Genomic DNA, 15,878 nt, shown 5'->3' on the forward strand with positions numbered 1-15,878 from the left:
GGGTGCCTGAATGGTCAAACCAAGAAATCCTGCAGCACCGAGCGAGCAAAATGGCCATCGCTCCTAACCTCAGAATCCAAACAATAATGTTTGACAGAAGTATGGAGGGATGCCCAAGTTGCCGCCCTGCAGATGTCAACCACGTGAACACTCCTAGCCAAAGCCGAACAGGCAGCCTTAGCTCTGGTGGAATGGGCACGAAGCCCCACAGGTGGTTCTTTCTTAGATAAGGAATAACAAAGCTTAATACAGAGAATGACCCACCTGGATAGCGTTCTCTTGTGGACTGCTCTGCCTTTCCTCTTACCCATGTATCTAATGAAGAGCTGATCATCTTGACTGAACTCCTTCGTCCTGTCGACAACGAAGCTCGATGCTCTTCGTGGATCCAGTCGGTGGAGCCTCTCTTCCTCCTTGGATGGATGAGGCGGAGGGTAAAAGGAAGAGAGAGTAATAGACTGCCCCAGGTGAAAGGGTGTAACAACCTTCGGGAGGAGAGCCGCCTTGGTCCTTAACACCATTTTGTCTCTAAAGAAGGAAAGGTATGGAGGCTCTACACTAAGAGCCTGAAGCTCACTGACTCTTCTGGCCGATGTTCTAGCTACCAGGAATACAGTCTTAAGAACCAGCAAACGCAAAGCACAAGAATGCATTGGTTCAAATGGCGATCCCATTAGAAATGCTAAACCTAAATTAAGGTCCCACTGAGGTATAACAAATGGTGAGGGCGGAAACTTATTAATGAGCCCCTTAACAAACCTCAAAACAATTGGAGATTTAAACAAGGAAGGTTGATCAGGAAGGCACGGAAAAGCCGACAGTGCTGACAAATAGCCCTTAACTGTGGCAACTGCACAACCCTTCTGTGCCAAGGAAAGAGCAAATGACAATATATCAGACAAGTGAGCTTTTAAGGGATCAATACGGTTCTCTCCACACCAACGTACAAATTTAGCCCATCGACTTGCATAGATCAATTTGATGGAGTGTCGCCTAGCCAATAAAATAACATCCACCACTTCCGGTGGGAGAGAAAAAGCACTCAGATTGCCCCGTTCAATCTCCAGGCATTAAGGTGCAGACTCTGGAGGTGGGGGTGTAGAATCTGCCCCTGCGACTGCGAGAGGAGGTCCACCCTGTAAAGGAGACGGAGCAGAGGGCACAGAGAGAGTTGGAGAAGGTCTGTGTACCACACCCTTCTTGGCCAATCTGGGGCTATCAAGATGACCTGGGCCCGATCTTGGCGGATCTTCCTCAGAACTCGAGGAATCAGGGGTATGGGAGGAAACACGTAAAGCAACTGACCTTTCCAGGACATCTGAAACGCGTCCCCCAAAGCTCCTTGCACTGGATACTGGAGGCTGCAAAATAACGGGCACTGCGCATTCTCCTGAGTAGCAAACAGATCTATCTGCAGACACCCCCACATCTGGAAGATGTAAAGAACCAGATCCGGAGGAAGACGCCACTCGTGGTCGACCGAGCTGCGTCGACTGAGAACATCTGCGCGTACATTCAGAACTCCGGCCAAATGATTTGCTACTAAGCAAATCTTGTGGTCCTGAAGCCAGGACCATAGCCGAAGAGCTTCTCTGCAAAGAAGGTACAACCCCACTCCTCCCTGCTTGTTTATATACCACATCGCAGTAGTGTGGTCCGTCAGAATCTGGACCGAATGACCGCGAATGGAAGGGAGGAAGGCCTTGAGAGCCAGACGTACTGCCCGCAATTCCAACAGATTGATGTGAAATCTCTGTTCCACTGGAGACCAAAGGCCTTTGATCGCCAGGTCCCCCACTTGAGCTCCCCACCCTAGAATGGAAGCATCCGTTACAACTGTGGCCACCGGCGGCGGCAGCGAGAACGGCCTTCCTTGCGACAGGTTGCCTATCGCTACCCACCACTGAAGATCCACCGCAGTGTCTCTGGTGATCAAATCTCTGAGATCCCCTTTGTGCTGAAACCACTGCCTGCGGACGCACCACTGAAGAGCCCTCATGTGCCAGCGTGCATGAGTGACCAGCAGTATGCAAGAAACAAACAGACCGAGCAGACGAAGGACCTCGAGGACTGGAACTACCGCTCCATTTCGAAACATCGGCATCAACGCCTGAATGTCCTGAACCCGCTGGGGCGGAGGAAAGGCCCGATTTAATGTTGTGTCCAGTACTGCCCCTATGAACAGGAGGCGTTTAGAGGGCTCCAGGTGAGATTTGGGCACACTGACTGAAAAACCCAGGTCGAACAACAACTGAGTTGTCGACTGCAGGTGACACAGCACGAGCTCCGGAGTCTTGGCTTTGATCAACCAATCGTCCAGATAGGGAAACCCCCTCTTCTTCTGAGCTCTGCCGCTACCACCGCCATCACCTTTGCGGTCCTTTCGTTTGGTCTTACTTCGGCACCTCGAGTCTTCACAAACTGATAATGCTGCGGCCCCACCACAAACTGGAGATACTTCCTGTGCGATTTGAGGATCGGAATATGGAAGTACACATCCTGCAAATAGACAGACACCATCCAATCTCCTCCGTTCAACGCCAAAAGAACCTGTGAAAGGGTCAGCATTTTGAACTTTTCCTGCCTGAGGAACCAATTCAAAATCCTCAAATCCAGAATTGGTCTCAACCGACCATCCTTTTTGGGGATCAGGAAGTATCTTGAATAACAGCCCTGAACACTCTCCTGCTCGGGAACCAACTCTACTGCGCCTTTTGCCAATAGGGATAACACCTTCTGTTGCAATAACAGAAGATGGTCTGAACTCCCGAAAGGGAAGAGTGTACCCTCTCTTCACAATGTCGATGACTCAAGAGTCTGATGTTATAAACTTCCAGATTGGAAGAAATTGGGCAAGTCTCCCCCCTACCGGAGACAAGTGAACAGGGAGTGGTGGAGGGCTAAGGCTGCTTTCCCTGCTGTACCCCTCCAGAGGAAGAGGCAGAGTGCTGCTGGGTTGTTCTTCTTGCACGAACTCTGTCCCTGCCTCTGAAGGATCTGTAAGGCAGGGAGCTTGCAGGTTGTTATGGCGCCTGGAATCTGCCACGAAAGGAGGAGCCACGTCCAAAATCCCTAAACTTCCTATATGACCTAAAGGAAGAGGAAGTAGCTGCCTGAAGTCCTAACAACCTTGCTGTGGCTCTGCTCTCTTTGAAACGTTCAAGAGCAGAATCTGCCTTTGTCCCAAAGAGTTTTTCTCAATCAAAAGGCAGATCCAGGAGAGTCGCCTGCACATCCGCAGAAAAGCCCGATGAGCGCAGCCAAGCCTGACGCCTCGATACTATGGATGTGCCCACAACCCTTGCCACAGAGTCAGAGGTGTCCAACCTAGACTGGATCACCTGGGTCGCCGCCGCCTGAGCGTTCGCTAACAAATGCAACACCTCTTGTGGCAAGTTTGGATGACCTTTTGCATGAATATAACGTCCCAAAACGCAGGTTGCATTGGTCGACTTCAAGGCCATACTGCATGACGAAAAGGCCTTTTTTGCAGCGTGGTCCATTTTCTTTGACTCCCTGTCCGCAGGGGTCCCGGGGAACGAACTAGGGGATGACCGTGAAGAACACGAAGCCTGAACAACCAAACTCTCCTGAGTTGGATGTCTGGAGAGGAAGTCCGGGTCACCTGGAGCCGCACGATAACGCCTTGCTACCAGCCTGTGACAGCTGTCGAAGTCACAGGCTTCCTCCAAATGTCCTTGATGGGGTCCAAGAGAGCCTCATTGAAGGGCAAGAGTGGCTCCGCCACCACCGAGGCCGGATGCAGCACTTCCGTCAAAAGGTTCCTTTTCACCTCAGCAGCCAGAAGAGGAAGATCTAAAAAGTCTGCAGCCTTCCTTATCACTGCATGAAAAGAGGCAGCCTCTTCGGTATACTCCCCAGGGGAAGCCAAATCCTATTCAGGGGAAGTATCAATACCACTTGCAGTGTCCAGACCCTGAAAATCACCCGAAGGCTCCAAGATTTCGCCTTCCTCCAGATGTTGCCTGCTATATTCCTCTTCCTCCAGGAGGCGCAAAGCTAGGCGTCTGGACCGGAGTCTAGACTCGAGACCCGGCGTCGATAAGGCGTCAGCCGACGGCGAAGATCTTCGCTGGCGCCGTTCTTCGAATCCATCCGACGCCGGACCCTCCGGCACCACAGGCACCTTGACAGTGGACTGGATCCGTGGAAAATCCACCGGCGCAGCAGACGTTGCAGGCGTCACTGGTCTCCTTGGCGACGCCAAGGGCATCGGCGCTGCAGCGGCTCCAGATGGCAAAAATGGCATGAAGATCGTCGGTTTGCAAAGAGCCGGAGCACCCAAATTAAAAGCCAAAGGGCCCGACGGACCCGCATGCCCTCCACCAGGCACCATGGTGGAAAAAATATTGAACATGGCATTTAAAAATGCCGCAGGATCCGTACCCGGCGCCGGGAAAGCTGGGTATGCTTGCGGTGTCGGCGCCGGCATAGAAGCCGATGATGGGCCAGGCAACACCTGCCTCAGAGAAGCCCCCGCTTCCTGAAGAGGCTCGACTTCAAACACCGACAAAGGTGAAGTCGGAGTCGTAGGAGTGACGGTCGGGCTAATCTCCCACGTCGGACGGCGCCGAGCTGATGGAGATGCAGATCTGGCCCTGGACCGACCTCTACTCGATCAGCGCCGGGAGTCGTGACGGTGCCAAGAGTCTCCATGACGACGATGAGTCCTCGAAGATTTCAAAGAGGACTCTCTCCGATGCCGCCTTTCCTTCCTCTTCTTTGAACGAGCCAGGAACAATTTAGCCTCTCTTTCCTTAAGCGCCTTAGGGTTCATGCGCTGGCAGGAACCACATGACTCCACCTCATGGTCGGAACTAAGGCACCAGATACAATTTTCATAGGGGTCGGTGACCGACATCCGACCCCCACAATGGTTACAAGGCTTAAAGCCAGATTTTCTTGGCTGCGACATTGTAACTACAGATGCGCAACTGTAGCTCCCTGTTAGCCTTGAAGAAAAACCGCTATTCGAAGGCACGGAAAAAGGGAACTGACGGCTGCACGTCGACAAGGGCTTCTTATTGCCTGGATGACGTCATACGGCGTCGCGTGGAGTCGGGCTATTGTGACATCATCGTCGACGTGCAGAGCTAGAAGAAATTTCCGTCGAAGATGGCGCGAGGGTAGAATTCAGTAGGTGAGGAATCCACAGGTAGGTGTATCCATCAGAAATGGAAATACTCATCTTTGAGGTCTAATGCAGTCATGTGATCTTGTTTTTGTAGTAGTGGAATGACGCCTGTAGAGTTACCATGTGAAAGTGTTCTGGCAGAATATATAGATTTAGAGATCTGAGGTCCAGGATGGGCCCAAGAGTGCCATCCTTTTTGGGAATGGGGAAGTATAGTGAGTATGCTCCTGTTCCTTGTTGAGAATGTGGGATCAATTTCATCGCTTGTTTTAGGAGTAGCGATTGTACTTCTTGCTGTAATAGAACATTGTGTTCTGGGGAAGCTTGTGGTAACGTGGAGGAATGTTTAGAGGGGTAGAAATCAATTCTAGGCAATAGCCATTGCGTATAATTGACAAAACCCAATGGTCTGTGGTGATGTTTTGCCAATGGGAGTGGAACTGCTGCAGTCTTCCTCCCACAGGAGATGTGCGGGGTTGAGGGATGGCAAACAAGTCACTGTTTAGATGTGGTAGTGGCTTGTTTTGAAGTTTTGAACTTGCCTCTGTTTCTAAAGTATTGGCCCCTGTAAGACCCTCTAAATCCCCCTCTGGTATTTCTGCTGCTGTTGCCCTTGCTTTGCCTGGGAGGTAGAAACCTCAGTGGATTGTGGCTTGAATCCTCCTCTGAACTGTTGTCTGCAAAAGAAGCCTCTATAGGGTGTTGTGTATAATGCGCCCATTGCTTTGGCAGTGTCTGAGTCTTTCCTCAGTTTTTCTATGGCCGTATCGAGTTACGGGCCAAACAAATGCTTCTTATTAAAAGGCATGTTGAACACTGCCTGCTGGATTTCTGGTTTAAAACCAGAAGAATGTAGCCATGCATGTCTACGTATAGTAATCGCAGTATTGACACTTCTAGCTGCTGTATCTGCATCAAGGGCAGACCGTATTTGATTATTGCTTATGGCCGGACCCTCCTTCTACAATTTGCTGTGCTCTTTTTTGGTGTTCCTTAGGGAGGTGTTGTAGGAGTTCCTGCATGTCGTCCCAGTGGGCTCTATCGTATCTCGCTAGCAAGGCCTGCAAGTTGGCAATTTGCCATTGGTTGGCCGCCTGTGTGGCCACTCTTTGGCCAGCAGCATCACATTTTCTACTCTCCTTATCAGGGGGAGAAGCATCCCCTGATGACTGCCTATTAGCCCTCTTTCTAGCCGCACTTACTACCACTGAGTCTGGAGGAACTGGGTATGTAATATAATCAGGGTCTGTAGGAGCAGGTTTATCCTTTTTATCAATGCGTGGAGTAATTACTCTAGCTGTGACTGGCTCACTAAATATTTGATCTGCATGTTTAACCATGCCAGGTAGCATAGGGAGGCATTGATATCTTAAGTGGGTGGAAGATAGAGTGTTAAACAGAAAATCCTCTTCTAGGGGCTCAGTGTGCATAAGCACCCATTGGTACTCTGCTGCCCTGGAAACAACCTTCGTGTATGCAGTAGTGTCTTCTGGTGAAGAAGGCTTGGATGGGTATAAATCAAGGTCATTGTCAGGAATAGGATCTGGGTCATAAAGATCCCAAGGATTCACTGTATCACCATGTGAATACTGCGAATGAGTTGGTGAAGGTAAAGGTGGTGGGCTAGTGGGTGGAGGCGAAAAAGAAAGTTGTGGTGAATGAGGGGGAGAAGTATGGGCAGGTGCTGGCTTCTTCTGTTTATACATTTTTGCTGTTGGCTGGGCAGTGTCTAATTGCAAAACGAAAGGAAGCTGGCCTTTCAGGAACAGAGGAGGTGCAGTAACTATTCTGCCAGTCTCTTTGTGGATGTGAATCCTGGATTGTCTTTCATCCATAACCTCAAGGATAGGCTGAATCTCAATGTCCTCATGAGAAGGTCTAGAAGATTGTTCATGCAGTGATTTTGAGCTCTGTTTAAAATGGCTCGAAAGTCCTTGCTCTTCCGAACAAGAAGATTGTAGGAAGTTGGCTCTGTATATACTATTTCAAAGTAAGAAATAGTGTGCACAGAGTCCAAGGGTTCCACTTGGAGGTAAGATAGTGGCAAAATTAGATGATTCTAATTTTGTGGTAGTGTGGTCGAGCATTAGGCTTATCAGAGGGTAGTGTTAAGCATTTGTTGTGCACACGCAGGCAATAAATGAGGAACACACACTCAAAGGCTTTCCTCCAGGCCAATAGTTTTTATATAGAAAAATATATTTTCTTAATTTATTTTAAGAACTGCAAGTTCAAGATTTGAAGTAAATACATAAAATGCAAGGTACTCCACACAGGTAAGTTAGGAACTTTGAATTAGAGCAAGAACATATACAGTTTTTGTTAAAATGGCAATAGGCTGTTTTAAAAGTGGACAGTGCAAAAATCAACAGTTCCTGGAGGAGGTAAGTAAAGGTTAGATTGTGAGGTAAGTAAGACACTTACAAGTCTCAGTTCCTGGCATAGGCAGCCCACCGTTGGGGGTTCAAGGCAATCCCAAAGTTACCACACCAGCAGCTCAGGGCCGCTCATGTGCAGAGGTCAACACATAGGCGCCTATAGAGAACAGAGGTGCTCCAGTTCCAGTCTGCCAGCAGGTAAGAACCTGCATCCTCAGGGGTTTTTTTGTAGAGCACTGGGGGGGGGGGGGGGGGACACAAGGAGGCACACCAAACACACCATCAGCGGCACAGGGACGGCCGGGTGCAGTGTGCAAAGCAGGCATTGGGTGTTAGATATGAAACAATGGAGGGACCCGGGGTCTTGGGCACACACAAGAGAGACCATTAAATAAGTAAGTGGCCTATAAATATTGGTGGTGCCATGTTATACGGTTCCCACTAAAAGATAGGACTGCGTATTAGGGCCTCAGAACTTCAGGAAAAGAGGACTGTGTCCACCTACACAGTGCAGGTGGGCACGGGGGGGCTTCTCGTGACAGCCACCACCTGGGCTAAGAAGAGGGTCGCCTGGGGGTCACTCCTGCACTGAGGTTCGGTTCCTTCAGGTCCTGGGGACCTGCGGGTGCAGTGCTTGGTCCAGGCGTCGGGTCCCTTGTTACAGGCAGTCGCGGTCAGGAGGAGCCTCTGGATTCTCTCTGCAGGCGTCGCTGTGTGGATCCAGAGGGGTCGTCTCGGGCTACTCACAGGGTCGTAGTCACCGGGAAGTCCTCCCTGTGGTATTTGTTCTCTGGATCTCGAGTCGGGCACGTCGGGTGCAGAGTGTGAAGTCTCACGCTTCCAGCGGGAAGAGTGAGTTCTTTGAAAGTTGCTTCTTTGTTGCAAAGATGTTGCTGTTTTTGAGCAGAGCAGCTGCTCACTGGAGTTTCTTGGCCCTGGGGGTCAGGGCAGTCCTCTGAGGCTTCAGAAGTCGCTGGTCCCTGTTGGATGAGTCGCTGGTTGCAGGTTTTCAACTCTGGAGACAGGCCGGTAGGGCTGGGGCCAAAGCAGTTGTCGTCGTCTGTCGTCTCTGCAGGCTTGTAGGTCAGTAGTCCTTCTTTGTAGTTCAGGTTGCAGGAATCTGATTTCCTGGGTTCTGGGGTGCCCCTAAACACTAGATTTAGGGGTGTGTTTAGGTCTGGGAGGGCAGTAGCCAATGGCTACTGTCCTCGAGGGTGGCTACACCCTCTTTGTGCCTCCTCCCTGTGGGGAGGGGGGCACATCCCTAATCCTATTGGGGGAAATCCTCCAAAACTAAGCTGGAGGATTTCTAAAGGCAGAGGTCACCTCAGCTGAGGGCACCCCTTAGGGGTTGTCCTGACTGGTGGGTGACTCCCGCCTTGGTTTTCTAATTATCTCCTCCAGCCTTGCCGCCAAAAGTGGTGGCAGTGGCCGGAGGGGCGGGCATCTCCACTAGCTGGGATGCCCTGGGTAACTGTAACAAAGGGGGGTGAGCCTTTGAGGCTTACCGCCAGGTGTTACAGTTCCTGCAGGGGGAGGTGAGAAGCCCCTCCACCCAGTGCAGGCTTTGTTCCTGGCCACAGAGTGACAAAGGCACTCTCCCCGTGTGGCCAGCAACTCATCTGGTTGTGGCAGGCTGGCAGAAACTGGTCAGCCCCACACTAGAAGTCGGATTGGTATTCAGGGGGCATCTCCAAGATGCCCTCTGGGTGCATGTTACAATAAACTGTACACTGGCATCAGTGTGCATTTATTGTGCTGAGAAGTTTGATACCAAACTTCCCAGATTTCAGTGTACCCATTATGGGACTGTGGAGTTAGTGTTTGACAAACTCCCAGACCATATACTCTTATGGCTACCCTGCATTTACAATGTCTAAGGTTTTGCTTTAGACACTGTAGGGGCATAGTGCTCATGCACACATGCCCTCACCTGTGGTATAGTGCACGCTGCCTTTGGCCTGTGAGGCCTGCTAGAGGGGTGACTTATCTATGCCACAGGCAGTGTGAGGTTGACTTAGTAATTTTCTCCCTACCAGCACACACAAGTTGTGAGGCAGTGTGCATGTACTGAGTGGGGGGTCCCCAGGGTGGCATAAGACATGCTGTATCCCTTAGAGACCTTCCCTGGCATCAGGGCCCTTGGTACCAGGGGTACCAGTTACAAGGGACCTATCTGAGTGCCAGGGCTGTGACAATTGCGGAAGCAAAGGTACAGTTTAAGGAAAGAACACTGGTGCTGGGGAGTGGTTAGCAGGGTCCCAGCACACTTTCAATCAAAACTTAGCATCAGCAATGGCTAAAAGTTGGGGGTAACCATGCCAAGGAGGCATTTCCTTACAAAGATGTTTTCGGTTCCGAAGATGGAAGCTTTTTGGTCCCGAAAATTGAGTTGGTTGTTTCAGCTCCGAAGCAGGGCGTCAAGGACTCGAATCCTAGGAGTGAGGATGCTTGCTTGAGTCCGAAGCAGACCTCTTCATGGATTTACTCGACTCAGATACCGACAGAGCAGTGGCCTTTTTCGGTGCCTAACCCGAAGGTCGGTCGACGATAGTCTTTTTTTCAGGTCGACACACGGCTCTCTGGCAGTGGTGTACCCAAGGCCTTCAATGTTTTTTTATATGTGGGCAGACATACTCACATGCTATCCAGCAGTGATAGGCCTATCTTCTTCCGGTTCTTGTTCGGAGTGGGTATCTCTTATGGAGACTGCTGTCTGCGCCTGTTCTCCCTCCATGATGTCGAGATGTTCCGTACTTTGATGTAATTTCCAATCTTCTGGCTCTCCGATCATGCTGGATCTTCTTGGATCGAAACGATCGACAGGCCTCCCAATCTTCTTCTTTGTGTTCGGGAGAAAGACAAGGATTACAAACAAGGTGTTGCTCTGTGTAGGGAAATTTTGCGTGTTTTCAAGGACAACATCGAAATGGAGTCCGATCCATCAGGCTTCAACGCGTTAGGCCTGAACGGGCCCGAGTCGGGTGCACGCATCCGGAAGTGCGCAATCCAGTTTCCGGTGGTACTATTGGCTTGAGGCTAGGTGGAAACGCGATCAAAACAATACCGACGATTAAGGGAGTTTTCAAAATTTTCCAATTCGAAATCTCAGAGGGAGAGGAAACACGTCCGAACCCGACAACGGAAAGAAAACAATCTAACAATGGAGTCGATGCACATGTTCAGTATGACCAAGAGGAGGAGTCCCTCGATCGTGTGACTCCGAAAATACTTCTTCGAAGAAAAACAACTTGTAACACTCCAAGCCCAACATTAGAATAATGCATAGCATGTGTATCTGCAGCTACACATGCCATTGAATATAAATAAATTAAATATAAAAACACTCAGCCTCCAGTACCTTGTGGGTCAAATGTGGTGTCAAAAACACCCTAAGTGGAGGCTGAAGCTCCCCTAAACATTTCAGTAGGCTAGATACATCAGCTGAATAAGGATTAACTTCACCAATATTTCTTAAATATAAGCACAATTCTTTCCTCTATCTCTTTTTGGTAAACAGGACATTCTAGGAAATGCAGAGGACATTTGAACCCTTGTCTAATTTATTGGTGCCAGTAAAAAAACTTCACAAATACTTTTTACAACATTAGTCTCTTCAGTCAGTAAGCAGCATAGTCGGCTTCAACCACAGCTAGTTCCTTGCACTCATGCAGGATCTTGCCTCTACCTAGCAGTTCTTGCAATAAGAGAGGAAGACTGTCAAAAGACAGTGCTGATCCGGACTTAACCAAACTTAGCCAACAGGTTGAGAAGCAATCAAAAATAGCATTGTGATTCTCTTGAGAAAATGCCAAAGTTTTCACTGAATTAAATCATGCAGCAAAGGTCCCTTACCAAAGGATGTTGTATTGTTTGTTATTTATTAAAAAAGGTTCACCAAATGTTGTCATAAAAGATGACAAAGTGGGAAGGGTCCAGTGTTTAAGGGTCCTAAATTCAAAATAACAGTATAATGAGGTGTCCTTAAAACTGGCAAAGGAGTGTTCTTGGAAATGGAAGGTTAGCTAGGACACCTTAAAGAGACAGTGCAGTCTTACAATCTGTGAACCTGCACCACATAACTGCTTACTTTCATCTTCTTAATAAAAAAAATGACTACGTTTTAAAGGCTGCAACCTAAATAATAATATATTTTAATTGCCCGCAAATCATTCTTCAAAAGAAAATGAGCATTGACATAGGCATGTTTTAAAAGAAATAAAATCCAGATTCAGTACGTAGGAGGCAATGTATAATGTTTAAGATCAGTAAAGATCTTGCAATTGAGATTAACTTAACTTTATAAGTGGGAACAACAGTCTTCACAAGCTTTGCCTGTCAAAGAATGTTTGCACAATTAAAACACAGACCATTTGCTGAAGCCTTGCTCCTCTGCAGTGTGGAAAGCCATTAAAGGTTGCTTACCCCAGGTGTGAAGGATGGAGTCTGCAGCTGGCAGCTACTGTAGGTGCTATGGATGGAGCTGTCAAGGTCCACATCAGAGAGCTCACTGCCTGACTGAATCGATGCAATGCTGCTGGTCATCTGGGCCATTGAGAAAAACATTTCTGACAGGAAACAAACCAATGCAGAGATTCAGCCATAATATGTGGGGAAAGAATTACAAGGTAGACTAGCAACACCTGGGTTCTCACAATCATTAAGTTTGTGCAGGGTTGCTTCAACCACATTATGTATCTTTCTAGGTGTTGTCTCTTCCCTTTCCATTCTAAGACTGAGGTTGCATTTCAGGTTCAGCCCTTTTACCACTGATGCAAGCAGTGGACTCCTTTACCTCCATTCTCCAAGCATAATGCTGCAATTCAGAATCAAATAGAATGTGTCATCTCTTTAACTCACTTCCTCGACTACAGTGTGGGCCCCAGTGCTGGGAGATGCCACCTTGCCTTTGTTCTCTATGCCTGGTTCCAAAGTTTCTGCTTCAGTTCTAGGGTATTCTCTTTTCTTCCACTGAAGCTAAGGATGCAACTTATGTACTGATGTTTATTCACACTTAGAATAGAATTTTCAATGGTGCAGCCCACATTCTGAAACTATGAAGTACAGTACATTTTCCTTACCTCCATTCTCCACAATCGGGAAAGGTTGCAGCTCGGGCTCCAGATGATGGCTCTGCCCAGAGTGCAACTGCTGGCTCAGGTCTTGTTCAATCAGCTTTAAGTCCTCAGAGTCCAGAGGGCGACTTTTGTTCAGTTTATCCTTCAAGACATTCACCTCTGTAACAACAAGATGCTTGATGAATGTGTTTGGACAGCAGTACTCGGTTGTCACTAGATCTTCACTCTGCTTGAAGCTAATTTAGAAATGAACTGAAATGCACGTCAGCACTGAATTATAAGAGATTCTTACAGTGAGGGCCTAATGCATGTGAATAAGGAAATGCCTCCTTGGCATGGTTACCGCCTGACATTTTGCCTTTGCTGATGCTAAGTTATGATTTGATAGTGTGCTGGGACCCTGCTAACCAGGCCCCAGCACTAGTGTTCTTTCCCTAAAACTGTACCTTTGTCTTCACAATTGGCACAACCCTGGCACTCCGATAAATCCCTTGTAACTAGTACCCCTGGTACCAAGGGCCCTGATGCCGGGGAAGGTCTCTAAGGGCTGCAGCATGTCTTATGCCACCCTAGGGACCCCTCACTCAGCACATACACACTGCTTGCCAGCTTGTGTGTGCTGGTGGGGAGAAAATGACTACGTCGACATGGCACTCCCCTCAGTGCCATGGCAAACTCACAATGCCTGTGGCATAGGTAAGTCACCCCTCTAGCAGGCCTTACAGCCCTAAGGCAGGGTGCACTATACCACAGGTGAGGGCATATGTGCATGAGCACTATGCCCCTACAGTGTCTAAGAAAAACCTTAGACATTGTAAGTGCAGGGTAGCCATAAGAGTATATGGTTTGGGAGTTTGTCAAACACAAACTCCACAGTTCCATTATGGCTACACTGAAAACTGGGAAGTTTGGTATCAAACTTCTCAGCACAATAAATGCACACTGATGCCAGTGAGCAACTTATTGTAACATGTACGCAGAGGGCACATTAGAGGTGCCCCCTGAATACCAACCCGACTTCCAGTGTAGGCTGACTAGTTTCTGCCAGCCTGCCACACACCAGACATGTTGCTGGCCACATGGGGAGAGGGCCTTTGTCACTCTGTGGCCAGGAACAAAGCCTGTACTGGGTGGAGGTGCTTCTCACCTCCCCCTGCAGAAACTAACACCTGGCGGTGAGCCTCAAAGGCTCACCCCTTTTGTTACAGCACCACAGGGAATCCCAGCTAGTGGAGATGCCCGCCCCTCCGGCCACTGCCCCCACTTTTGGCGGCGAGGCCGGAAGAGATAATTAGAAAAACAAGGAGGAGACACCCACCAGTCAGGACAGCCCCTAAAGTGTCATGAGCTGAGGTGACTCCTGCTTTTAGAAATCCTCCATGTTGAGAGTGGAGGATTCCCCCAATAGGATTAGGGATGTGCCCCCCTCCCCACAGGGAGGAGGCACAAAGAGGGTGTAGCCACCCTTCGGGACAGTAGCCATTGGCTACTGCCCTCCCAGGACTAAACGCACCCCTAAATCTAGTATTTAGGGGCACCCCAGAACCTAGGAAACTAGATTCCTGCAACCTTAACAAGAAGGAGGAGACAACAACTGCTTTGGCCCCAGCCCTACCGGCCTGTCTCCCAACTTCGAAGAAAACTGCAACAGTAACGCATCCAACCAGCGACCTCTGAAGCCTCAGAGGACTGCCCTGCACCCAAGGACCAAGAAACTCCAGTGAACAGTGGCCCTGTTCAAAAACCTGCAACTTCTTTGCAACAAAGAAGCAACTTTTAAGAGTTCATGTTTCCCGCCAGAAGCGCAAGACTTCCCACTCTGCACCAGACGCCCCCGGCTCGACCTGCAGAAAACCAACACCTCAGGGAGGACTCCCCGGCGACTGCAAGCCTGTGAGTAACCAGAGACAACCCCCTGAGCCCCCACAGCGATGCCTGCAGAGAGAATCCAGAGGCTCCCCCTGACCACGACTGCCTGTAACAAGGGACCCGACACCTGGAACCAACACTGCACCCGCAGCCCCCAGGACCTGAAGGAACCGAACTCCAGTGCAAGAGCGACCCCCAGGTGACCCTCTGTCTAGCCCAGGTGATGGCTGCACCAAGGAGCCCCCCCTGTGCCTGCCTGCATCGTTGAAGTGATCCCCTGGTCCCTCCATTACTTCCTATACAAAACCCAACGCCTGTTTGCACACTGCACCCGGCAGCCCTTGTGCCGCTGAGGGTGTACATTCTGTGCCTTCTTGTGTCCCCCCTCCACCCCCCAGTGCCCTACAAAACCCCCCTGGTCTGCCCCCTGAGGTCGCGGGTACTTACCTGCTGGCAGACTGGAACCGGGGCTCCCCTGTTCTCCATAGAAGCCTATGTGTTTTGGGCACCACTTTGACCTCTGCACCTGACCGGCCCTGAGCTGCTGGTGTGGTAACTTTGAGGTTGCCTTGGACCCCCAATGGTGGGCTGCTGATGCCGCAACTTTGAGACTTGTAAGTGTTTTACTTACCTTCAAAACTAACCTTAACTTACCTCCCCCAGGAACTGTTGATTTTTGCAGTGTCCACTTTTGAAATAGCTTATTGCCATTTTTACAAAGACTGTACATGAAATTGTGTTCATTCAAAGGTCCTAAAGTATCTAAGTGAAGTACCTTACATTTAAAGTGTTTGATGTAAATCTTGAACCTGTGGTTCTTAAAATAAACTAAGAAAATATATTTTTCAATATAAAAACCTATTGGCCTGGAGTAAGTCTTTGAGTGTGTGTTCCTTATTTACTGCCTGTGTGTGTACAACAAATGCTTAACACTACCCTCTGATAAGCCTACTGCTCGACCACACTACCACAAAATAGAGCATTAGAATTATCTATTTTTGCCACTATCTTACCTCTAAGGGGAACCCTTGTACTCTGTGCACACTATTTCTTACTTTGAAATAGTATATACAGAGCCAACTTCTTACAGAAATAATAAAACGAGCAGTGTCAGGAGTGCTGAGGAAAAAACAGACAAGTTGTGAGGGACCGAAAGTAACAAAGAGAATGAGAGGAAGCAGGAAAGAGTTAAAACAGCGGTAGAACACGGTGCAAATGGCAAAAATAAAAACCACGCATTTCCATGGAGTGCTTAAAGTAAAAGAAAAAGGAAAATGTTAATAACCAACCCAGTAGACATCTGTTCCTGGCATGTAGTGCTGTAGATTCACATGCTTTGGAGAAATCCGCCATCTAGTGTTCAGAGCTTTATGGTTTAAATCTCTTTTATTGAATTTA

General features: G+C 49.0%; 1 protein-coding gene across 1 annotated transcript in view; it reads right to left on the reverse strand.

Annotated features, from left to right (window-relative positions):
• The window catches only part of ATG2A (autophagy related 2A), a 2,189,461-nt gene that overhangs the window by 2,030,052 nt on the left and 143,531 nt on the right, over positions 1–15,878 (reverse strand). Inside the window, exons 8-9 of the mRNA XM_069207806.1 lie at positions 12,615–12,770; positions 11,959–12,101 (exon numbers count right to left, since the gene is read on the reverse strand). Of these exons, the coding sequence (XP_069063907.1) occupies positions 11,959–12,101; positions 12,615–12,770 (299 nt within the window). The remainder of the gene's footprint in view (positions 1–11,958; positions 12,102–12,614; positions 12,771–15,878) is intronic.

This window comes from Pleurodeles waltl, chromosome 9 (genome assembly GCF_031143425.1).
Source record: "Pleurodeles waltl isolate 20211129_DDA chromosome 9, aPleWal1.hap1.20221129, whole genome shotgun sequence".
NCBI lineage: Eukaryota > Metazoa > Chordata > Amphibia > Caudata > Salamandridae > Pleurodeles > Pleurodeles waltl.